Source organism: Pleurodeles waltl, chromosome 11 (genome assembly GCF_031143425.1).
Source record: "Pleurodeles waltl isolate 20211129_DDA chromosome 11, aPleWal1.hap1.20221129, whole genome shotgun sequence".
NCBI classification, from domain to species: domain Eukaryota; kingdom Metazoa; phylum Chordata; class Amphibia; order Caudata; family Salamandridae; genus Pleurodeles; species Pleurodeles waltl.
In genome coordinates this window covers 82319814-82346317 of record NC_090450.1, presented here as the reverse complement: position 1 = coordinate 82346317, position 26504 = coordinate 82319814, and the positions used below count along the sequence as shown (strand labels likewise).

General features: G+C 43.3%; 1 protein-coding gene across 1 annotated transcript in view; it reads left to right on the top strand.

Moving 5' to 3' along the window:
* The window catches only part of LOC138266562 (fetuin-B-like), a 77995-nt gene that overhangs the window by 13816 nt on the left and 37675 nt on the right, over positions 1 to 26504 (top strand). The window contains exons 2-5 of the mRNA XM_069215408.1: positions 9719 to 9826; positions 10677 to 10764; positions 11164 to 11327; positions 24264 to 24371. Of these exons, the coding sequence (XP_069071509.1) occupies positions 9719 to 9826; positions 10677 to 10764; positions 11164 to 11327; positions 24264 to 24371 (468 nt within the window). The remainder of the gene's footprint in view (positions 1 to 9718; positions 9827 to 10676; positions 10765 to 11163; positions 11328 to 24263; positions 24372 to 26504) is intronic.

The following is a 26504-nucleotide window of genomic DNA, read 5'->3' as shown; positions in this document are numbered from 1 at the left end:
TTCTTGGGGTGGCTTACCACCCACTGGGTTCAGCTCCAGCCTAGTTTGTGTGAGCCCTGGGGACAAAGGATTTTCATTCTTCAGGGTTTCCTTACACTAAACTATAAATGAGCAAACTTTACATATGTCCCTTGCAAGACAATGAAATTCCATGGTCCAGCCAACTGTCCTTCCTGTGCTCATAGGAATCAGTTGCCCTTTCTCCATTTATTTCAACCTGACATCAGGCATCAGCCATTATTCTCCTTTGGAAGCATTTTACACATCTCATTAAGGTCAAGCAATTGTTAGGCAGCTGCTGGTAGGCTCATGATATTCAGTTTCCTGGAGTTTCAGGCAGGGAAAAGCAAACTTTCTAAAAAAAATACCTTTTCCTAAATATTTATTAATAATATACCTTCACCAATGATTTTGACTTTTTAATAAATATGAAAAATAGTATTTGAATAACTTCTTTCACCTGTTTCTTGTCAAAAGTTACAGATTAAAGTTTATAGTCTGTACTTGACATTTTCTAGGATCCAGCCACAGCTATGCCACTGAAAATAGTTTTTGGGTATAGTCACTGGAGGAACATGCCAATTGTAATTTCATGTATGTTCAACTTGTAAATATGAGACACCCTACCTTGTGGATGACAAGGTGTTCTTGGGGTTACCTATTTAAAAGAAGGGCTTCTTGACTGTTCAACACTATTATGTTGTCAGGTTTGGCAGCACATTTTTAGGCTGCTTTAGTCAGGTCACACATGGTAGGCCTGAAACTTTGTTTTAGAGGCCAACCCTATGGATGGTACCGTAAGTGTTTCAGTCCACAGGAGGCATTTAACTTCTACACCCTGTGTGTATTTCTTTCACCATACTTGGGCCATATAGACAAACTAAATATGTCCATCATGGTACGCAAATTTACCAACATACTAAAGGAAGAGAACAGGCACTTTACTCCTGTTTAGAAGGAGTAAGGTTCACAGAGTTGAAAAAACAGCAAAAACACGGTCAAAAGAAGGTGAAAAATCTGGTGTGACAATACAGAAGAGTCAGATTTGCTAGAGTCTTGTACAAATTTCACATTCTGACAAAAAAACACCCACTGTTAGATAAAGAACTTCTGCCGTGGGCCATCAATCTTCAAAGCACTTTGGGCCTCATTATGAGTTTGATGAAGGAGATTACTCCGTCACAAACATGACGGATATCCCGTCCGCCATGTTACAAGTTCCATAGGATATAATGGAACTTGTAATACAAGTGGCGGGATATCTGTCATATTTGTGACTGATTAATCCCCTCTTCCAAACTCATAATGAGGCCCTTTATTTGAATCACTATGAATATCTGTTGTCAAATAATACACAACATGAAGGAAAAACTATTGAGGGGGACATTATTTAATTTTAAACAAATTATGGGGGTAATCTTGTCAAATCAGATACACTGCTAGGCCCCATGCTTGTTATGTTTCTCTATAAATAAATCAGAAGGAGACATTGTTTCCTATTTACCCCATCATAAACTGTGGGAGGTTGGAAGAAGATGTCTGATGAAAAAGAAAAAAATCTAACAATGAAAACATCAAAAACCGATAGTTTGAATCGGTTTTAGTATTTCATAATTCTGTATTTCCTTGAAAAGGAAGGCAAAATAGAAAACAGAGTACATCTTACAGTGCAAAACTACTGCAGCACCCCAATTGCAATACACATGTAGGCTGAATAGGAACATAACTGGGATACAGCCCAGGGGTGACACAGTGGCCTGTAGCAGCAAATGGTGGGCAGACTAGCTGAGGGTAGAGGGAAGGATAGGTCAGAAGGTGGGTGGAGGAGGGAAAGGCCCAGAGGCTCATGGTTTGGGGTGAGGGGAGGTAACAAATAGGAAAGAGAGGAATGGAGAGAGAATGGGCCAGGGGGTGCAGGAATGGATGATGAAAAAGATGAGGAAATAAGGAGGCGGGATGGGATTAGTTCTGGGGAGCCATGTTAGCCCCACAAGTGCAGACATCCAGCAGTCTGTGTCAGCTGCCTACTGTCTTACAGATAGGGATCTGAGACGAAGAGGAAGGTGTCTGTCTTGTCCTGTAGATTATAAATGACATGTTCACACTAGGCTGTCTGATACATCGTTGATAGCCATTTGTCATGTGTGTAGGTTTGGGGGGAGTGCCAGTGCTAAAGTTCTTTGCTGTTGCAAGAGCGACATGGAGCAGTCGGCCTTCATGCCGCGACAGGGCAGGAGAATCAGTGAGATCATGGAGCAAGATCACTCTTCAGGCCAAGGACACAGAGACCGGTAGAGTTGTACTCAACGTGGCCCAACCGCCACCCAGAAGCGTCAAACAGTGGGACAATCACAGAGGATACCGACCTGGTTACAGAGATCACTGTTGCATTGTCAACAGTTAGGATGGGTATCGAGCCACGCCACTTCCAGTTTTGTCAAAAGACAGAATTTCAGCTGCGCTTCTCTGGCCCTGTGGTCCAGCATTCCCAGCAGTTCTGACATTTCCTCCGGCTCGTATTCCACTTGTAGGTGAGTCTGCCACTTAATACGTAGATAGTCCCTCAGGGGTGTGGAATATAGGTGACATGTCAGGAGGCTGCAGAAGCCAGACATCCCCCTCAAAAGCTGCCTCATGCTGCAGATAGAAGACCAATGGGGAAGGCTGGAGGAACCAGGGCGCTGGGTCCAGATGGCGGGTGAGGCAGTGTTGCAACTGGAGATAACGCCATGATTGGTGAAGTGGGAGGCACACTCATCTTGGGGTGCCTCAAAAGTGGTGCCTTAGGCAAGCATGTAGTGTACAGTGTGGATTTCCGCAGTGCGCAACACCATTCAGTTAAGCACCTTGCCACCAATACGAGGCTGGAATTGCCCAACAAGGGTGCATGTTTATACAAGGGAGCATGCACTGAGAAGTTGTGGTGGGCCCTCGACCGCAATGTTTGAATAGGTTTTTAAAATGACTAAAATAATTAAGTGTATCACATTCTAGGAGACAAGTAAACAGGGAAGGCTAGATTACAAGTGACTTACATTATATATTTTCCAAGTTTGTTTTCTCTGTTTCTGGATTCCCTTACTTAGGGGTGTGATCTCAGTAAAATGACAACTGATTGGTTAAAGGCAAACATTGTCGGCTTTCTAGGGTAAAATCCATGCAAATGTCTTTGTCTGTCCTTTGAACTAAAGTCCCTGTTAAACTGTGAAGTTAAGGTATTTGCAAAACTTGTGTCGAACAATGTATTTTCATTAATACATGTTTCTACATCTATTTGGCGTTTGTATTGCCCACTCCAAGGTGCAATGTGAGTTTATTCTTGCCCATCTATGAAGGAACTCGCTTATCACGTGTCTCTTTTAGACCGGGCACTGGAGATCTCCTTCCAAATACTGGATGAGAAAAATGCATTCAGCAAGGTCAAATGTGTCTATTTGTGGGTTTAGTCTTACCAATTCTTGCCTCAGCTATTTATTGGGTATTTAATGTGTCTCTATGAGTGTCCATTGGCACCCTTTTATCAATTTGAGATTTCAGAGGGATCCTATGTAGAAAGGGTTATCCACCAGTGCTGCTGCCTCTTTCCTTTGGTTTTTGCCATGTACATCGAGATATTCATGTCTCACAGGATGGGATATAGCAGAATACATTAAATCAGTGGTTCTTAACATTTTGACTTCTGTGGAACCCCAGTTAATGATTACTGGAACCCAGGAAACCCCACTGAGTCATTACTGGAAGCCGACAACCCTGGCCTAGGAATCAGTGATGACTTGAACAACAAAATAATACACAAAAAATACAGAAGTAAGCACTTACCAGAAATGCTAAAATAGTTCATTTAATTAACAAAGATTAAAAGAAAATCAATAGTTTAATTGTACATGAGAATGTTGGAGCTTTTGTAAAGTTAATCAAGGCCACTAATCACCCATAGTGTAATCTGTTTGATGCACTTACACTGCTCCCACAACTCAATCTGAGAATACTTATTTGATTTTTAGCCTCCAATTTCAAATTCCCTCATACTTACGTTTTATACATCTTGCTTCTTTATTTATATACATTTTATTACTCAGTTAATACTGTTTAATTTTCTAAAGAGTCACAGACCCCCTGAGTAGGATTCGCGGTCTCCCAAGGGTCCCTGGACCACAGGTTAACCCCTTCGCTGCAAGGCCTTTTCCAACCCTGTGCAAAGCCTTTCTTTGCCTATTTGGGGTAGTTAGCGCTTAGGCCCCCATAACGTTTTGTCCACATAAGGTGTCCTATCCAAATTTGTGTCCTTTTTTCCAACATCCTTGGAATTCTACAGGTTTCCATGGTTTGTAGATCACCCTGGAGGGGACCAAGATATTGCCGAAATACAGCTAGGTTTCAGCGGTTCAGGGGAAAATGGGGAAAAAGTGCTGCAGAAGAAAGTGTCTTCTTATTCCCTGTAAATAGCATCAACAAACGGTTTGTGCTGCTAAACTCACCACCATCCCAGCTTTCAGAAACAGACAGACTTCAATCAGAAAACTGAATTTTTCAACCCAGTTTTGGCATTTTACCGGGACATAGCCAATTTTTTCTGTATTTTGTGTTTTCAATCTCCTTCCAGTTAGTGGTAGAAATGGGTGTGAAACCATTGGTGGGCCCTGGAAAGCTTTACATTTCTGAAAAGTAGATAAACTTCTAAATTGAGCATTGTGTAGATCCTTCAAGGTTTTCCTACAGAAAGTAACAGTTGAAATAAAATAATATTGACATTGAGTTGAAAAAAACCAGCCACTTGTGTCTAAGTTTTTATCTGTAACTTTTTTTTAACTATGGCAGATTTTTGAAAGCAACATACTGTTCTGTCTGCTGGACCCTTTTTGTTGCTGGGATATATAGGGCTTGTATGTTCACCAAGAACCCAAGGTACCCAGAGGCAATAACTGAGCTGCCCCTTGCAATGGCTTTTCACTGTCTACAGGGTATACAGCATTTCATTTGGTAAGCTATGGAGAGGGAAAATAGGTGTAAAGGAAAGCTAAGTATTTCCAAAATCTGGGGCTAGCCTTAATCCTTACTAATGAAAGTAACTTGACAAATATGTCAACAATAACCAACACTGTGTACAATCAGTAATAAACAAAAATAAACAAAGTGTGACTTTATCAAAAACCACCTATATACTCAAAAACGATACCACTCACTTAGCAGAGACAGCTAGACTCACCAGCACCTACTCTGCACAGAGCAAGCACCAATGATATCCCACTACAAAGGAAAAACAAAAGAAAATGACGCATAAGACAACACAACACACATCATGCACAAATCCAAGGAGAATTTCACACACAATAAAACAGAAGCTAAATATGCTGCTATTATTTTATCATTCACAATAAACACATTTACACAGGGAAAAGATACTCATTTAGAGAAAACAGTGCAAACAATGTTTTCTTACCAAACATATGCAACTACACAACTGGCAGATCTACAGTGCCAATACCACAAGTAGGAGTTGCAGCAAAGGATATCAAAAGCTTTGCACTAGAATAAAAAGGAGCAATAAAACATTACAATCACAAATGCAAATGATGACAAGAAATAAAACAGTTAACATGATAAACCACTACCCATCATCACTCCAATGCCAATACACACACTGTTAGCCAAACGCCAGTACACGGAGACTGAAACTTTCCCTGGATTAGAAAGAAACTTTCCCTGGACTAGTGTCTAGTGGGTCGCTCCCCATAAATTTATAAAAGAAATCCATGGTGGCCTCGTGGGTTTCAACCCCCCAGAGGGGAATGTAGGCTAAAAAATGGCTAATGGAGGGGGTTGAAACACAGGAGAAACATTGCCCCCAGAGAGCAATCCGTGTATAAGGGTTCAGTCCCTTATTTAGCCTAAATAAAAGATCCTTGGTGGCCTAGTGGATTTCGACCCCCTTGGAGGGCAGATCAGCTGAAGAAATGGCTGAGTTACCCCTAAGGGGTGCCTAAACACAAATAAACATTGCCCCCAGGAAGTAACCCTTGCCTAAAAACACAAAACAATTCCCGGTGGCCTAGTGGATTGATTCCTGCTCCGCGATCGGGTGCTTACCTGCGATCGCAGAGCAGGAATCAGTTCAAAACAGGCACAGGGGGCATGAAACAACTCCTTCCTTTCCCCTGGGTCTGTTTTTGGAGAAAAAAAAATGCTCCCCCCGAACCCCAGAGAAGCACTTACCGTGCCTCTCTCCAATGAGCTGGAAGCAGAAGTGGTTTCCAGGGTGAACGGCTGCATGAAATGAGATTGGCAGGCCTTGGGTGCGTCAACGTCATCAGATCGCTGATGGGGGGGTAGTGGTAGGTTCTGGTGGCTTAGTGGACTAATGTATCCACTGTAGGGGCCTGTGTTCGACCTCAGGGTCACAGGCTCAAATCCTGGTGGGTCCACTCAGCCTTTAATCCTTCTGAGGTCAATGAAATGAGTACCATTGAACTGGATAATAATAAACATCTGTTATTCAGTGCCAAGATACCCTTCTGGAAGAATGCGTGCCTTACAAAAACACATATTAGCAGTGGCAGCCAAAGCACTTCTGTTGTCATCCCTGGTGGGCGGGTGGATATGGGTGACCCACAGGGGGACCACCAGCCCCATGAATGGGTGTTAGGACAGAATGGTTTTGCCCTCAGCACATGCCCACCATGGCTGAGGACAGAACAGTTACATCCTCAGCACTGCTTTAAGTTATTTCAGTCTTAGAAAGTCCAAATCTCCTTCAGGGACAATTCACTAAGGTATTTGGAAAGTGGTTTCTCAGGAGCATGCTTTTACGTACTCATAGGTACCTTTGTGAATCTGTGCGACATTAATCTAAAAAAACTGAATAAGGGCAGAGTCCTTTTTGTATGTTTTAGAAATGGGGTCTTTGGTTGACAGTCAGGTTACCCCTGTTCAAGCAAGGACCCTCACTCTAGTCAGGGTAAAAGAGAATCACCCTCAGCTAACCCCTGCTTACCCCCTTGGTAGCTTGGCAGAGCAGTAGGCTTAACTTCAGAGTGCTAGATGTAAAGTATTTGTACCAACACACACAGTAACTTAATGAAAACACTACAAAATGACACAACACCAGTTTAGAAAAATAGGAAATATTTATCTAAACAAAACAAGACCAAAATGACAAACATCCAACATACACAAGTCAAGTTATGAATTTTTAAAGATTAAACTAAAAAATAGCGCTTAGAAGCAAAAATGCTTCGATGAGGTGTTAACACGGTGTCGTGACGGAGTCGTTCCCAACAAGCCAACACCAGCGGCGCCGGACATGGAGTCACGTAGACCCCCAAGTACAGTACCTTTGGTGAAGAGTGAAAACAAGCCGATGCGCGAAGTCGGGGATCGCGGCATCTGTGCGAAACATTGAATCCGCGCACTTCGAGCGGCGTCGGTCACAACGTGGTGCGGCGACTTCCACGGAGTCGCGGACTTCAGCAGGGCTGCAGCAGCATCGGGCCTGCGAAGATCGTCGGGTGCAGGCGGCGTCACCGAATTCAGCAGCGGCGTCGGTCTGAAGTCGTCCGAAGTCGATTTCCTTGGATTTCCACCAGCTTTCCTTTCAAGGGCCCAGGGACTGGGTAGGGCACCACTTCTCAGAGCAGGAGTCTCTCCAGAGACTCTAGGTGCTGGCAGAGAGAAGTCTTTGCTGTCTCTGAGACTTCGAACAACAGGAGGCAAGCTCTAAATCAAGCCCTTGGAGATTTCTTCACAAGATGGAAGGCACACAAAGTCCAGTCTTTGCCCTCTTACTCTGGCAGAAGCAGCGCTGCAGGAAAGCTCCACAAAGCACAGTCACAGGCAGGGCATCACTTCTTCCTCAGCTATCAGCTCTTCTCCAGGCAGAGGTTCCTCTTGTTTCCAGAAGTGTTTCTAAAGTCTGTAGATTTGGGTGCCCTTCTTATACCCATTTTAGTCTTTGAAGTCACCTTTCTTCAAAGGGGACTCACACCTACTTTGGAAATCCTGCCTTGCCCAGGCAAGGCCTCAGACACACACCAGGGGGTTGGAGTCTGCATTGTCAGAGGCAGGCACAGTCCTTTCAGATGAGAGTGACCACTCCACCCCTCCCTCCTAGCAGAGATGGCTAATCAGGAAATGCAGGTTACACCCCAGCTCCCTTTGTGTCACTGTCTAGTGTGAGGTGAAAAACAACCCAACTGTCAAACTGACCCAGACAGGGAATCCACAAACAAGGCAGAGTCACAGAATGGTTTAAGCAAGAAAATGCTCACTTTCTAAAAGTGTCATTTTCAAACACACAATCTCAAAACCAACTTTACTAAAAGATGTATTTTTAAATTGTGAGTTCAGGGACCCCAAACTCCACATGTCCATCTACTCTCTAGGGGAATCTACACTTTAATCATATTTAAAGGTAGCCCCCATATTATCCTATGAGAGAGACAGACCTTGCAACAGTGAAAAACGAAATTGGCAGTATTTCACTGTCAGGACATATAAACCACATTACTATATGTCCTACCTTATCAATACACTGCACCCTGCCCTTGGGGCTACCTAGGGGCTACCTTAAGGGTGCCTTACATGTAAGAAAAGGGAAGGTTTAGGCCTGGCAAGTGGGTACACTTGCCAAGTCGAATTTACAGTGCACATTTACACACACAGACACTGCAGTGGCAGGTCTGAGACATGATTACAGGGTTACTTGTGTGGGTGGCACAACCAGTGCTGCAGGCCCACTAGTACCATTTGATTTACAGGCCCTGGGCACCTCTAGTGCACTTTACTAGGGACTTAACAGTAAAACAAATATGCCAATCATGGAGAACCAATTACATCCACATTTTAAAGAGGAGCACTTGCACTTTAGCACTGGTTAGCGGTGGTAAAGTGCCCAGAGTAATAAAACAGCAAAATCAGAGTCCAGCACACATCAATAACCTCGGGAACAGAGGCAAAAAGTTAAGGGAGACCACGCCAAGGATGAAAAGTCTAACAGTATGTAAAATTTGTCTGTGAGTATTAGCTGAATATTCCCATTTATTAATTCTTTTTGGGTAATTCATACATGCATGTAAGAGCACATAAAAGACTACTACAGGGGTACTACTTCATACTCCTAAATGCCTTTGTGAATCGGCCCAGTGTGTCATTTTTACCTGCTATTTGAGTGTCAACTTTCGTAGCTTACATGATTTTTGAAACGTTTAATGGTTGTTGCCACGTACACCCCTGACTGACGTCCTATCTGTCCTTCAGTGCTTCTGGAGTCAACAACGCTTGCTAGAGGGCCATACCTGGGCCGAGTGGCATGCTCCTATGCCTTCTTTTTGATGAAGATATTTTGAGCTCTAAATAAACAATTGCAAACAACGACTTTTCCCATACTTATTCCATGGCAATTTTGTTATGATTACCACCAACAAAAGTCTCTTTAGTAATCATCATATAAAAAACGTGTGTGCGGAATACATCAACCATAACTGTGTTATCCTCTAATTAAAAAACCTATTACCTTCTTGGACCTATATCCTGCTAATACATGTGGGAAAGTAATTACCACTGGCGGTCATTAGCACAAGATTTATCGCACGGAGATGAAAGGGGCTGGTATAGATGGAAAAGCAATTTTAATGTATTGAGTTTCAAGAACTGGACTGGGTGGTTAGTTTGATTCAAAACGTTTATCCCTGTTTATAAATCAGCTCTTGCTCCTGTTTTTTAGGGTGCTGGAAATATCTATTATTTCACAATTGATGTGTTTGAAACAGGCTGCCATCTTGTAAGTCGAAAAAGTTGGAAGGATTGCAATCTTACACTCCTCAATTCCACAGTAAGTACACCGAGAGCAAGATATAAGCAGAATGTACGCTTCACATAAGGCGTATTTGAAATACTAATAGAGTACACAGTTTGGTATTTCTTTGACATGTTTCAATATTAAGGGGCTTATTTACAAGCCCCTTGCAACACTGATGAGTTATTTCTTTTGACGCAGTGCAATTGCACCAGTTTGTAAAGCCTTGCACCACATTATACCAACACCAAATAATGCTACCAGGGCTTCTGAGCAATCATATTCATTACACACTGAATGAAGCTTCTGCTTCCTGAGTTTGGGGTATTGCACCAAAACATGACCTAGTGGGTAACATATAAACTGATCTCTCAGCATAAAAATATGTCAGAGCTAGGCAACATAATAGGTTTTAACTATGCACTTGGCAGCATGTCCTACAGTAGGAAAGAATGCAATGAGCACTTCACTGACTTGAGATGTCCATCACATAAGCATACACATGCATCAGAGGCACACCCTTCCTTTAGCTCTGTTGAAGGTCAAAAAGGAAACACAAGCTAGCTGGGATCAAGTCAACAAGTTGCTTATATTAAAACTCATCATCCAAGCAATAAATGCAGGATTACTTCAAAATATTCCAAACTGCATTACAAATTACAAAATAAGAAACATTTACAGCATTTAAAAATGCAATGTAGCTAAAGCCTTAGTAAATTTGGGTCCTTAGACCCAGGTCGCTAAAGATTGGTGTCCAAAAATGATGCCAAAAAAAGGTTACGTTTTTTATTGCAGTACATACCAAAAAACAAAAAAAATAAAGCTGTTCAAAATTAAAAGAAAATATTTGTGTTCTATGTCTAACTGGCTAAACTTTTATTTCCAGATTTATGGACAGTGTAAAGCTATCCTCTATCTGAGTTTGCCTTGGAGGAGAGTCAAACTGTACGATTATAACTGTATCCTTTACACAGGTACGGTGTTGTTTCCATTTTAAGATGTCCTCTATATGTATGTGATACACCAGGAATGCCATTTCGAGGAGTACGTAGCTTAAAAAAAGGCCTGGCGCATCAATAAACAGTAAATAAAGACCCATATTTAGTCAATTATATTTTGTAAGTTTGCACCGCTTTTACGTCAAAAAATGACGCAAATGCGGCGCAAAAAAAGTATAAATATGGGCCATAATGTTTAGTAATTTAACATGTGAACTGAAATCTAACTCAGGTGACAGCTATAACTTTATCTTTTTGTCACTATACCATGAGCCATACATGAGAAATGCATGTAGCGTAAAACCAACTATACAAGCTGGCATAATGTAGCATGTGAACTGCGGCTCAGAAAAAACAAACTGTTTTTTTTCACAGTTCCTCGACCTTTAAATTCCTCAACGCATGGAGACCGCTTCACTTTGTGCAAAGATCCTACTTTCTACGAACCACTAGCAGATACCATGGTTGCAAAATACAACAAAGAAAGTAATAACACCCACTACTACAAAGTTTATATGGCAGAATTTTCATACATGGAGGTAACTACAAAATGTTTTCTCACTAGACCTCAAAAACTGATAAATGCTTCAGAACTGTTATCCTGGTTTAAGTTACATGGTATATTATTTATTTGTCGTAATTGATATTATTCTGTAGTTTTCATAAGGGCTGTGAGAAAGTAGCCTCTTTCTAGCATGGGTCCCCCCATTTTTGGCATGTTTGTCAGTGTGTTTTGACTGTGTCACTGGGACCCTGCTAGTCAGGACCCCAGTGCTTAAGAAATGTGGCCTACTTGTCAGTATGTTTCACTGTTTTCGTCAGTATGCTTTACTGTGTCACTGGGATCCTGCTAACCAGGACCCCAGTGCTTACGCTCTTTCTGGTTCCGAATTTGTCCTTACATATTGGTAACCCAGTATTTCACTCCAAATTGGCATACTGGCCACCCCATTATAAGTCCCTAGAACATGGTACCTAGGTACCCAGGGCATTGGGGTTCCAGGGGATCCCTATGGGCTGCAGCATTTCCTTTGGCAACCATAAGGAGCCAATACAAAGGCTTCTACAGGACTGCCATTGCAGATTGTGTGAAATAGTGCATGCACTTTTTCACAGCCATTTACACTGCATCAGGTCACCTATAAGTCATCTATATGTCAGGCCTTCAGACCCTGAAGGATGGGTGCAAAGTACCTGGGTGTGAGGGCACCCCTGCACTAGCAGAGGTGCCCCCACGCTGTCCAGGTCCATTTTCCAAGACTTCGTGAGTGCGAGGACACCATTTTAAGTGTGCACTGGACATAGCTCAATACCTATGTCCAGCTTCACAATGGTAACTCCAAATATGGCCATGTAAGGTGTCTATCAACTGCCTGCACAAGAAGATCCAAAGGAATCTCCTGTGGAGTGACAGAGTCACTTCTCTGCTTCAGCAGGCACCTCTCTGCAGCGACGACCGGTGGCTTGGGTCCCCTCTCCAGATGACACGTGTGGATCCAGCAACACTGGTGGTGTACTAAAGTGACTCTGGCAGTCCCAACGTCCAGCTGTCCAACTTTGGTGGAGGTAAGGGCTTGCCTCCCCACGCAAGACAGTACCCCCGTGCACCGCATGACTTGCAGTTGCCAAGGCTTGTGTGCGACCTTCCAAGAACTTCTTCATGCACAGCACAGCTTGGGCCCCCAGCACACCATCCTGCGACGCACAGCTTCCTGAGTGGCATGGGAATCCTTTGTGTTGTGCTGCGTGGGCCTCCATTTGCACCTTCTTTGTCCCCGTGCTGTGGGACTCCTGTGCGTGCTGCCTGGTCTTCTGAGGGCTCTCTGAGTTGCTGAGAGCCCCCTCTGTCTCCCCCTCCTGGGTAGAGGCCATCAGCTCCTTCCTGGTCTCGGGTAGCACCATTTTCCACTACCTGTGAGCTTTGCATGTGCCAATGTTTGTTGGCGAAATCCAGCGACACAAACCAGACTGCATTCATCCATCCGGTGTGGAATATCTGCACCAACAAGGAACCCGCATCTGTCTTCTTTGGTGCAATACTGACTTTGTCTTCTCACCGGTGGTTCTTCTTTTGCACCTTCATCCGGGTTAGAAGGGCTCCTGTTCTCTCTGGACTCTTCAGTGCTTCTTGGACTTGGTCCCCTTCTTCCACATGTCTTCAGGTCCAGGAATTCATTGTTTGTGTCTTGCAGTCTCTTCTGGTTCTTGCATTATCTTCTATCACGAATTCTAGTGTGTTTTAGGAAACTTGCTGTGTTTTAGTCTTGCTTTCCTGGGATCTGGGGTGGGGTACATTACTAACCTTTGGTGTTTTCTTACACTTCCAACACCCCTCTAAACACTACACTTGCCTAGGTGGGAAACCAACTTTCGCATTCCACTATTTTAGTATATGGGTTGTGTCCCCCCGAGGCCCATTGCAACCTATGGTGATTTTCACCATTTGCACTGTTTTCCTACTGTGTACTTACCTGTTTTTGGTTACTAGTATATATATTGTGTAATTTACCTACCTCCTAAGGGAGTATAGTCTCCAAAGTATTTTTGGCATTGTGTCACTAAAATAAAGTACTTTTATTTTTGTAACACTGAGTATTGTCTTTCATGTGTGTGAGTACTGTGTGATTACAGTGGTTGCAAGAGCTTTGCATGTCTCCTAGTGCAGCCTTTGCTGCTCTGCCTACAGCTACCTGGAGACAGCCTGGCGCCTAGACACTGACTATGTTTCACTAATAAGGGATAGCTGGACCTGGTATAAGGTGTAAGTACCTTTGGTATCCACTACAAATCAGGCCAGCCTCCTACAGGGCCACCTGTGATAGTCTCACTGTATTTTAGGATGGAGACTGGCATACATGAGAACCATAACAACTCCAGAGGGGCGAGTAAATGGTTGTCACAAAAACTTTTCAAAACCCTACAGACAAATGGATGCACTTTCTCGCCTATCAAGAACAAATGTAGATTGTTCCCGGCTCTGGCAGCTTAACTACAAAAAGCACCACCAAAGATCTCTCCAGACTACAGGAAGGGATGTCAGGGAAGAGATGAGAGGAGGACCTCAAGTTGCAAAATGTTATATATTTGAATAAAGTGACCTCCAGCAGTTCTGGTGTAGTGCCACAAAGTGGAGGGACTTAAACCACAGGAGGCCAATGAGGTTGCGCAAGAATTTGTGTAATGCAGTCATATTTCTTCACTTTCAATAGAAGTGCAGCACTGATCTGAATGTGCTGAAATCTGTGCATAGCCTAGTCAAGCATCCACAGATAAATTGATTTATCATAAATCATCTCTGAGGAAGCACCTGCATTTTGCAGCCACCATTCTGGGGAAAAGAAAGAACAATTTGTATTAAAATATTAAAATTGCCTGTGTTGGATTAAACACTTTTACAACACTACTCCCATTTAAGGTGTTAAGAAGCGATGATCAACAGGAAAGCACAGTTTTTCACACCTGTCCTCGATGTAGTTGTGGCATTGACCACTCATTGTTGCCTAACATTGGTCCTGCAAAGGGGTGATTTTTTTTTTGCTGAACAGAATTACGGACTTTGTGGAGCTCATTTTTCAGAAATTGCTAGACAGTAATCTCCAAACCTTTGATAGGATGGGGGTCTAACAAATAGAATGGAAAAATCCTTAGCCTTGACACTTGGAATCAACTGTGTATAAGTAGTGCTAGCTAGGTAGGACTCTTCCAAGAGCTATACCTGTATCTATAGGCCCTCTGCCTGAGTTAAAGGAGGACTGGATGGTGTCAAATGCTGCAGATAAATCCAGTAAAATACAGTGCTTTCATCCTACTGCCATCCATTATAGTTTTGCCTCTTCTTTATAGTGTGGCAGTAGACCTGCGCACGGTATGTTTTTAATTCAACAGGTATTATGGAAGCAGGTTTGTCATTCTTATTATTTAGAGAAAGAAGACAGTGCGATGGCTCATTTGTACATTTTCCTAATTCGGTGAAAGATGGCTCACAAGATTGGTCCACATTTTCCTAATAGTGTATCCTGCAAAGAATAGCTACCAAACTTACAGGGAGGCCCAACTGCGGTAAGCATCTGGTCAAGAATTTTACAAGGAAAATCCATGGGATAAGACATGAGTATATTCTGCAAAATGAAATGTGTTTAATGTCACTACATCAAACACAAACATACCAACCTACACAAATATCTGCTTCACAATATCAGCTTACAATATATTGTCAAGTACATGTAAGTAAGTATAGATCTGCTATTCCATCTTCACTTCTACTTCCCTTGACAATATAGTGTAGTCGATATTGTGGTGTCAATACAGTTGTAGGTTAATATTAAAGTATCAATATTGTGACTCCCCATGGTGCACTGTGGACTTGATGTTCTGTAATAAATTAAAGTCTAATGTTATCCATAAATAAGCACCCATGAGCCTGAGATGGATTGTCAATCCATATATTAAAATCACCTAGGACTGTCAAGTGGTTAAAAAAAAGAGTGATGTGGTTCAAGCAAATTTACGAGGTGGCCCATAAACACAGAAGCAGCTTCCTGGGAAACATAGGGGAAGTAATTGGGGATTGAAGATGCCAAATGTAAATATGAAATTTGTTTTCATGAGCCCAACAATCCTTGACTTCTGTAGTTCGGGTGGAGATAAATAGCAATTCAGTACTCTGTACTAGAAGGAGATCATACATAAGGATTCCGTTTTTTTTATAGCTGACTGAGAATTGAGAGGAAAGGCTTTGAACTTCTCAATTACATTGCTGTACAAGTTGTCCTCTCATGAGGCAGTAATATTGGAACTATGTAGTCCATCATTGTGGGTGACCACTTAATTCCTTTGGGGCTGGTGAGAGCAGCACCAGCCCCATTGGAACTGTGGGAACAGTTTGGGGAGGTTAATGTTTGTTCAGAGCTTAGTGGCCAAAATCCCTAGGTGAAAGGCAATCCAACGTGAGGAATTACTTAGGAATCAAACTTAGAATTATCAACTTTCCTGGTAATTCCTCATTTCATAGTGCATACTCAGGGTCCAACTCATAAAGGGCTGACTTTCTCCACTCCAAGTTACCAGTATCCCTGTATTGAAAACTCTGTGGAACAGGAAAATCTTGCCCATTTCCCAGGCCACTGGTCAGGTGGATCCAAGAGTGTCTCATTAGACAAGTTTTACATGTCCTTGTATAGAAATCTCCTACATTTTATTTTTCACTATGGTGACAGCTACCTCGCTCCAAGGATACCATTGGGGTGCCTCATTACATTTAGTAAGTGCTAACATTTGAGTGGGAACAGGGGAAGATTTCATAATATGTGTCTAAGAAATTGTATTTTAAAATCCTCTTTAATGATAAAGTCAGATTTTAAGATGCAGTTTTGAAAATGCTTCTTTTAGAAAGTTGGCCTTTTCCTGCCCTAGTTATTTTGTGCCTGCAGCCAATTTTTGGGTCACATGACCTGGTGTACTTGGCAGTTGGACTTTAATTATTCCTACCGGACAGCCACACAGTAGAGGGATTAGGTGTGCCTGAATGGGTAATCACTGGCAGAATGGGGGAAGGAGCTAGGCACAGCCCCACTGGCAAATCAATAATAGGCTTTGCCCTGCCTTCACACAAAGGATTTCTCACCACTTCATTGTTCAGGCAGTCGGCTGTAGCCAGGGTAGGGAAGGCAGGAAACTTCAAGCACTTCAAAGGAAATTCTTAAGGACAGTGGTTCCTACCCTTTTGACTTCTGTGACCACCTCAAAATCATTACTGGAACTTGAGGAACCCCACTGAATCATTATTGGAATCCAAGAACCCCCAACTGAGTCATTATTGGAATGCAGGGACCCAGGATAAGCATTTTCAATGATTGAAACAGTCAAACAATACTAAAAAAAACCTGAAACAAGCATTTATCAAACACACAAATGATGACATATTTTCTTTAATTAACAAACAAATAAATATTGAAGTTTTAATGGGAAGTTTTGAGCTTTTCTAATTTCAGTTGAGGCCACTCATCATCCATACTATAGTTGTTTGCATTTACACAGCTCCCACAAATCAATCTGAGGATGCTAACTTAATTTCTAGCCCCCAATTTTAAAATCCTCCACCCTTACACATCATGTTAAATTTAATTTTGCATTTTGTTCTTCATTTATATACACTCTAGTTATCTGTTAGGTTATTTAATTTTATAAGCAGCTCAGACCCCCTGAGAAGGCTTCTTGGTTCCCCAGGTGTCCGCCCCAGGACCTCAGGTTAAGAACCACTGTTTTAGAAACGTTTTCTACTTCAAAGAAGGTACTAGGTACTAGGTACAAAACTAGGACCCTCAGACCAACTCTTGAGTTCACTTTCTGGACCTTCAGAAGGACTCTCAGAGGACTGTGTCCTGCTGTGTACTTCAAAAGACTGCTTTGTTGCACCTGGCAGGACAGCTCTGCTGCCTGAAGCTGCCTTGCACCGTCAAAGGCCTTCCCTGCTGCTTGAGCCCTGTTCCACGTCTTGAGCCAAGGACAAGATTGAGAACATTTTTAACTACAAACTGCACTGAGAACTGACAAGAGACTGGGAGCAACGTGCTTGCCTTTCTGCCCAAGATGAATCGCATTGACTTTGGGGCAGCTCCCGCTACTTTCTTCTCCGCAGCTGCAAATACTGTTCAGCAGTCCTTTGCAAAAGGGATATCCAGCCTTGTGGAGCCCTCGTCGGCCGCAGCCTCTTCCAATTGATGGTGTCCCACTGCGTGTACTTGGAAGTATTAGAAGGCACCATCTCACTGTCAGCAGAGGGTACTAGGGTAACTTCAACTGTCTCCCCCACAATAACTGAGGCCATCTCATCCCCAAGTGCTACTTTGGCCAACGCAAGGGTGCGCCCATAAAAAACTAGGAACGAATTCTCTCAAGGCCCCCAAACTAAGTGACAGGCGACAAGGACCCAAATCCAATCAGACCAGAGAAAAGGATTAGTAGCTAAGTATACTGGTAAGTTTGTCCCTAAGCGCTATGAGTGTTTCCAGTGTTGGCATTCTACCAAGGATGATGTCAAGAGCCCCACCAGTGGTGGGCATACCCCTGAGTTGGCCAGTGTAGTGCTTGAGGAGAAGATACCCACAGTTATTGTAGGGGGGAGCTGAGGTTACCTTACTGTCCCTGGGGGACAGAGGAATGGTGTATATAAGACACAGTGGGAGTGCCTAACCCTAGAGGGTGTGAGGTGGGACACCTGGGAGAACCTCTGGAGATCACCTCATCTATTGGGAGACTGCGATTTTCACCCTGGAAAGGTTCCCCAAGGAAATGGTGTGTGGCAGGGGCACCAACTTCATGTCTGCCTACATGAAGCCCACGGGAGAAGAGTGTGGAGTAAGCTACACGTTCTCTAATGATTTTAACAAGTCGCTAAAAGGCACGAATATTGGCCTGCCTGAGGCCATGAGGAGGAAATTGGACATCCTCTTACCATGACTGCTCTTTGCCTACAGGGAGATATGACAGAAGGGAGTTGGGTATAGCCCATTCAAACATCTGTATGGACACACTGTTAGGGGACCTCTCAGTCGAAGGGGGAGTGGGAGCATACACTACCCCAAGAGGTGGTTAGCTACATGCTACCACTCAGAAGCCAGATGACCAAGGTCTGAAAGAAGGCTTCAGAGAACTTGGAAGCTATCCAGTAAGTCATGAAACTCTGGTATATCTTCAACTTCACTCTGGTAGAGTTCCAAACCAGTCAGGTGTGGCTTATGGAGCCTGTGGAGCGCAGGATCCTCCAAGACTGTTGGACAGGGCCCTATGAGGTGATTGAGAGGAAATGGGAAGTCCACTTACCTGGTGGACTTCAAGACTGCTAGACACTCCTTAAGGGTCCTCCATCACAATTGCTTCAAACTCCACACTACGAGAGGTCTCAGGTCACCATGCTGGTGACCGATAATGGAGAGGAATAGGAGAGTGAACTCCTTCCTGACCTCATATCATCTAAGAAGAAAGATGGGTCCATGGAAGGTGTCAACCTCTCTCCAATCCTGACCCCAAGATGAGCAGGGGGACTGTCACCAGTTGGTGGGACAATTTGCATCACTGTTTTCCCTTACTCCTGGAATTACACACTTGTGTATCAATGATATTGATACTGGGGATAGCTTGCCTGTGAAGAAGAAAATCTATAGGCCTTCGAATAAAGTGAATGCCATCGTTAAGGAGGAAGTCTCCAAGATCTTGAAATTAGGAGTGATTGAGCACTCCAGTAGTCCCTGGTTCAACCCAGTGGTGCCAGCACCCAAAGCTCCCCTCCGGGCACGGCACCAGAATTCAGGTTCTGTGAGGCCTAAAGGGGGCTCAACTAAGTCACCAAGACTGATGCTCACCACATCCCCAGAGCTGATGAGCTCATTGATAAGTAAGAGACTGCCAAGTTCCTGAGTTCTTTTGACCTTACTTCAGGGAACTGGCCGATTGGTGCAACTAAAGAGGGCAAAGAGTGGACAGCATTCTCTACCCCTGAGGGCCAGTGTCAATTTAAAGGGATGTCCTTTGACCTGAAGAATACTCCTGCCATCTTCCAGAGGTTGGTTAACCAGGTCTAAGCTGGGATTGAGGCATCAGTGCTGCATATTTGAATGGCATAGCTGTCTGCAGTGGCAACTGGGAGGACCACCTATTTTACCTCCAGCAGTGCTTCAGGCCTTGCAACAGGTAGACCTGTCTATCAAGGCTACTAAGTGCCAGATAGGGCAGGGTTCTGTGGTGTACTTGGGATAGCCCTGTGGGAGGGTCCTCCAGACCAAAATAGAGACCATCTTGGCGGAGCCATTGAAAACCCAGAGAGAACTGAGGAGGCACTTGGCCATCACTGGGTACAACTGGAGGTTTGTTGAGGAATATGGCACCATTGTTGCTCCCTTAACTGAGCTGACTTCCATGAAGCAGCTGAAAGCGGTGTTCTGGACAGAGGACAGTCAGAAAGGCTTTGCCACCTGTAAACAGGCTATGTGTGCAGCTCCTTTACTCAATGATCCTGTCTTTTAGCAGGAATTAATTGTGCAAACTGATCCCTCAAAGCATGGCATAGGGACATTTTTATCACAGTTAAATAAGGAGAGCCTAGACCAACCTATAGCTTTCATCTCTAGGAGGCTACTTCCAAGGGAATTGAGGCGGAGTGTTGTTGAAAGGGAATCCTTTGCAGTCATCTTGGCACTGAAGAATGAGAATCTAAAACTGTTGAGGTGGTACATCTCCCTATAGGGCATGGAATTCATGGTGGAACACCGTCTGGGGTCAGACCACGCCAGTGCTAAAGGTCTTTCCAGTTTTTTCCACCTTAGTGATAAAAACTGCCAGGAGATTGAGTAGTTTTCCCCACTTTCAGCAGCAGGGGGGCAAGTGTTAGACCTATCAGCCTTGGGGTGATCTTCCCCCAAACCCTTTGCTTTCACCTTCCCATTATTCTGAATTTGCTTTTGCTGGCATTAGGACTCTGTAAACTTTATCACTGCTAACCAGTGGCAAAGAGCTTATGTTCACTCCCTAAAGCAGGGGCTAATTGGTTTACAACTGATTACCGAAGTTCATTTACCTATAAGTGTGAGAAAACAGGGCTGATTGCAGAGGCCCCATAACTTTTTGCCCCCATTTTCCACTTTTTGCTGGTGTTTTCCTGACTTTAAAGGTGCCCTGGGTACTGCTAACCAGTCCCAGGGCCTGTGATCTGTGTAAAATGGATATGCAAATTAGGCTAATTATAATTGGCTAAGTTAACCTACCTATAAGTCCCTAGTATATGGTAGGGCATGTAGGTTTAGGGACCACAGCATAGGTGGTGCACACCTAGGTGCATTGCTGAGGTGCCCAGTGTCATTTTAAAAGCAAACCTGCCTTGCTGGCTGCTTTTAAATTAAAGTTATATGCAAATTCGACTTTGGAATTAAAGGTACTTCCAAAGTCTTAAACTACCTTATTTTTACATATAAGTCACCCCTAAGGTGTGCCCTATGTGCCCCTAGGGCTGGGTGCCATGTAACTATAAGCAGGGACTTTATAAAAATAGATTTATAAGCCCTGGTGAGGCAAAAACAGCCAAATTCGTTTTTCCCTCATTGAAGTAAATGGCCTTCATAGGCTAGAATGGGCAGACTTTATTTTAAATTTTAAAGTCTCCTTAAATGTTACATACCAAGAATTTGGTATCAAATTGATTGTTGTAATAAATCCCACAACTTCCAGTTGTTGGATTTAATATAACTTGTCCAGGTAAAAAGTTTAGACTTTACCTAAAAAGTTGCCAATTTCAGCTCTGCATTGTTTTTGCTGCTGTGCTCTGATTGGCCAGCCTGCAGCAGCTTCTGCCAGGCTGCCTTGATGAGGTGTGAAGTGGCCAGACTTCACACAAAGGAATGTGCTTGGGGGAGAGAATCTCCCCTCAGCAGATGGTGAGGCAGGAAGGGGGAGGGCTGCCAAACTGGTCTTCAAAGGCAGAGAAGGACATTTGCAGCACCCAGCAACACCCCCACATCCTGCAACCCCAGACAGCTAGGTGCCCCCTTGATTAGATTAGGAGAGGGCAGGAGAGGGGTGTGTTTATGATTTTTAGCCACACCAGTGGGTGGGCTCAGCCAGATGTAACCTCCAAAAATCAGATTCATCCATGTTGGATTTTTAGAGACTGTTGCCTTCTGGGATGGATTTTTGCCACACTTCCCAGGAAGTGGTCGTCACAGGGGGACGACCCTGTCCCTGATTGGAGAACCAGGGCCCCCCTGCTTTTCACCCAGGAGCAAGGATAAAACTGGCAGACCTGCACCCACACCTCAGATCCCCACCAAATTTCAAGAAGAAAGAACTTAAGGAGAAGAAGGACTGCCCTGCTGGACCCCTGGCCTGCACCTGGACCCTGCACTCAGAAGGACTGCACCAGCTGCACACTTGGGCTTCACCACAAGAAGGACTTTGCCTGGCTTCAACTGGTTCAAGGAGGGACTCCCTGTTTGCTACAGGTGAAAAATTGCTAAACCAGAGTCCCCTGCACCAACTCCTGAAGAAAGCGACCAGCTGACCACTGTCCAGTGGCCAAAAAGGAGTTTGCGCCAGGTGCATTCTGGGAGTTGAAGTCCGCACCCCCCAAGGACCATCACAGAACTTCTGGACCCTTGGGGTGAGCTGTGGACCCCAAAAGAACCTTAAAAGAACATCTGGGTGAAGCCCCAGAAGTTTGGAAAAGATTTGAGAATTTTTGGAAAAAAGCTCCAGAGAGGGACCGACCCGCCGCGGAAATTCTAGCCGGCTTGCCTCAACCGCGACCCGGCCTGACTTCGTGGTTCGTCCCGGTAAAGAAAAACATCCAAAAAAGAGACTAAGTCCGAACGTAAAAAGTTGACCGGGACCTCCCAGCCATCGTATCCGAGAAGGGCTCCATGGACGTCGGATCAAGATCCAGGTTTACCCCGGTCGAAGGATTTTCATCTCGAAAAAACGACTAAGTCCGAAGGTAAAAGTCTCCACCGAGGAAACCCACATCGCGTATCCGGACAAGGGCTCCAGGAGGTCGGATTCAACTGGCAGGTTCGTCCCGGTGAAGAAAAACTTCAAAATAAAGACTAAGTCAGAAGGTAACTTTTTAACCGAGGCCTCCCGCGACCTGTAGCCGAGCAGGGCTCCATCGCGGTCGGCCTGAAAGTTTGACTTTGCCCCGGTCGAGGTGCAAACAGATGACCCGATTGGCGCTTTTTGTTTCTAAGCGCTAGAAAAGTAATAATTCTTAAAAAATTCATATCTCCGGTTCCCCTGAACCGATTTTAATCGTTTTTGTGTCATTTTAAAGATAAAAATATAAACTATTTTTCTAAATTGGTTTTGGAGTTTTAAACTGTTTCCTGTGTTTTATTTAATTACTGTTTTGTGATATTTGAATGCTTTACACTTTGTCTCCTAAGTTAAGCCTTGACGCTCGTTGCCAAGCTACCAAGGGATGAGCTGGGATTAATTTACTGAGACCTAACTGTACCTATGTGGAGGTTAGTGGCTTGTTGCTAGGTGTAGGTACCTACCTGCCCTACCAATAACCCATTTTCCAACAATAAGTCCCTAATAAAGTGGTATACCATAAACCTACTGCCTGTAAATTAAATGCTACTAGTGTGCCTGCAGCACTTATTGTTACACCCTCGTAGGTAGCCCCTTAAAAATTGTCCCGGGTCTGCTATTGCAGCCTAGATGTAGTTTTAAACTGCTAATCCAACTTTGCAAAATAAACCCCTTGCCAAGCCTCAAACTCTCTTTTTATTACCTATAAGCCTATTACCTAGGGTAGGCCCTAGGTAGCGCAAAGGGCAGGGTGTATTGTAGTTAAAAGGTTTCCCCACTGAACTTCTACCTTCTCAGACACTTTTTGCTGGAGTCTCTTCCAAGTTCAAAAGTGAGCACCAACCGGACCAGGCCCGATCCACTTTTGTGTCTTATCTGTGCTTTACTGTAGTCAGACATATTTTTCGACTTTGATCCAGTCTCACACGACTAGATGTCAGCAGTTACCACTTTGATATTTTAGGCACAAGTTTTTACCTTAAACTTCATAAATTCATAACTTCAGTTCTACTGATTTGATTTTTGTTGTTTTGGTGCCAAATAGTTTATGAAAATATACTCTGTTTTTCTAAATTGGTGTGGGATTTTTCTTGTCTTGTTTTTTCACTTTTTGCTGTTTGTGTGCTGCATAACTACTTTGCACATTGCCTCTAGTTCAGCCTGGCTGCTTTGTTCCAAGCTATCAGAAGATTAAGCATAAAATAATTTAGTGACTTTAGTGAGTCACCCTGAAAGGGGTTGTGGCTGTTGTTTGAGCAGGGTTCACACCCCACAAAACCAACAACCCAATTACTAACATGCATACATTGTTTGAAGGGGAAGGCTGAAATTGCTGTCTCTGCTGTGAAGGCCACATTGAGAATGAAAGTTATAATGACTTTCTTTTTATGTAGGTCTAACGATAACTGGTTATTACAATGTTGGCACGTTTCATTGTCTAAGCACTAAACAACATCAAGACTGGTTATTACTTAAACACTTCACACATCCGTTTTGCAATTTCTGGGTATTGTATAAAGGAGGTTTTACTAATTCTTATTCTAACACTAAGTTGTTGGTTCTTACCTCCCTGAAGTGTCCCACTGGCATGACATAATTGGGGATACATTGGAGGATGTGTGATGTAGTTACAGGCAACTTAGTTGTGGTGCTAAAATCACAGTGAAAATATTCCTTTCTAAGCTGCAGCTCTACTGGCTAATCCCATTTTAGGTGTTGGATAGGTACCATCATTGTGCAGCAAAATAAGGGATGTATGCTTCATCACTAATGCGAAATGTAAAAGTGCAATTTCAAAAATTGTTTGCAATGTACATTAATAAAATTTTACATTTAAGCTATTACATTAAATGTTTACTATCATTTGGATATAATTGACAAATGTATTTTATCTCTTTCAGTCAGGGGCTGAGCCATCATATTATGTGGAATTCGTCATAAAGGAAACAAACTGCTCTAATTCAGAAACTCATATTACTGACTGTCACTTCCTGGAGGATGAACAAGCTGTAAGTGCAGAATTCAAAATGCAATCCTTGTAAATGATAGCTAATCCATACAAATGATATAATACATCTTATTAAATTACAATATGTGCTCCCTTTTTAGTTTGAGTCTTTTGTGTATGCTTTGTGGGGTTCAGCTCCACCCATTGCTTGTCATTTGTCTATGTGAGCATCCTTTAAAAATACTTGCTAATGGGCAATCCTTCCTCTTTGTCCCTCCTTTTTGACTTTCGTTTACACCCAGGGAGCAGTGACCAACTTCTGTATCTTTGAGCTTTGAATCTTAATCTGTTTCTTGGAGTGACTATTTTTATTATTTCTTCCCTGCTGGTTTCTTTTGACTCAGCTTGCAGTGCTGTCTGACTCAGCTTGCAGTGCTGTCCCCCTTCCACCTCCCGCCCCTTGCTGCGTTTCCTGTTCATGTTTCACTTGTCGCAATTCAGTTCATATCCTCGTGCGGCACCATCCCCCCACTACCACCTGCCCATCGCTGTGTTTCCTGTTCGTGTCAGCCCCTGTCACTATTCTGTTAATCTCCCTGTGCGGCGCTGTCCCCCCACCACCTCATACCCACATTCTATTTGATATTTATATGTTTGCGCTGTGATTATAATTTTTTTTTTAATTACTTTACCTGCTTCATATGCTTCTCTCACCCCAACTCTTGTCTTATCTTTTCAAGTGTGCTTGTTCAAGCAGAAGCACAACGGGTTTGCACTTTGCCTTTCACTCTCAGTGCATGCAGAGTTGCTCATATTTTGAAAAGAGTGGACTTATTTAAATCATTTTCTGGGATGCTCTGCATACATATTCCTGATCTTCTGCCAGGATAGTGTCTATACTTTGAGCTCTGTCTACAGAGCGTAGTTAATCCTGGTGGACATGGTTATGTAAAAACTGCCCTCTCAAATGTGCACACTTATTTGTAAGGGAACCAGTGTTCTTCTATGTTCCACTGAAGGTCCTTTGAACATAGTTCTTTCCACGGTACCCAGTAGCTCAAATGAGATCTTTGCGTGGATCGCAGGTTTAGAGTAACATCGAGGGTGCCCTCACTGCCACCCAAAAATCCAACCAGTTATACATGTGGCTGCATCATCCTTATTGCTGTTAATCTCCCCTGCACAATCCCCTTACCTCAGTTGAAGAAGGTTCTGTAGAGCAAATAAATTAAAGAATGTATGCTTGTGAAATGTAACTGGTGTTCATGTAAAGTGCTCCTATAGTTTCAGGTCGAGTTCTTGCTATATAAAACTTCAAAAAGAATGCTTTTGAAGCTCCTACCTCTGAGTTGGGATATCTAATCCATGCCGCGAACTTTCTATTTTGACGTGGTGGTGTCTTGGTCGGGTTGTGGCTGTTTTGCTGTATGCAAGTTCTTGACGTAGTCTCTCTAGGCCCTGCCAGTGCTCACCAGGCTCCTTGCCCCTTCCTTTCCCCACAGGAATGTGACTTGTGGAGGGAGCTGGGCATGCCCATGTCCTACTTCAGGATCCATAGCACTGGGCACCGATCCTCTTTCCTTGAAGTAGCCCCCTTCCCCAGCTGCACTCACTTCCTGTCTCAGACATTTGATTACCAAAGTGTAAATGCCCTCTTTCAGTTAAAATGTAAATTTGCTTATGTGGGTGTATAGGACATCTTTATGTTTTTTCATCAAGTGTTGTGATACCTGTAGTTAAAACAAGGTTTTTGTCACTTTTGGATTTTTTGTGATCTAAGTTTCAAAGATTTACAGATTTTGTCCATCCTGCCCAGAAATTGAGGTTAGTGTTTTATCGTCATATTTGCCCTTCGGTAATTTTGAGGTTATTTACTATAATTAATACCTATTGCCACGGTTGATTGACTTTAGTGCCTCTTTGCTAGTAGTGCAGAAATGTCACCATTGATGTATTATAGTTGGTGAAAGACAAATTGGATTGTTGCGTATGCCTTAATGTATCCCTCATGAGGACAGTCAGTATGTCTCTGGTGCGTTTTTTTTTCAATTCATTCTAGTCTGCGTTGACAGTCAGTTTGCTGCCTTCAGTGAGAAAGACTGTTCAGATGCATGGTTTGGTGTGCATGTTGACTGTACCATTTTTTATGAAAAAAATATATATACATACATATAGGAACCACTTGGGACCCATG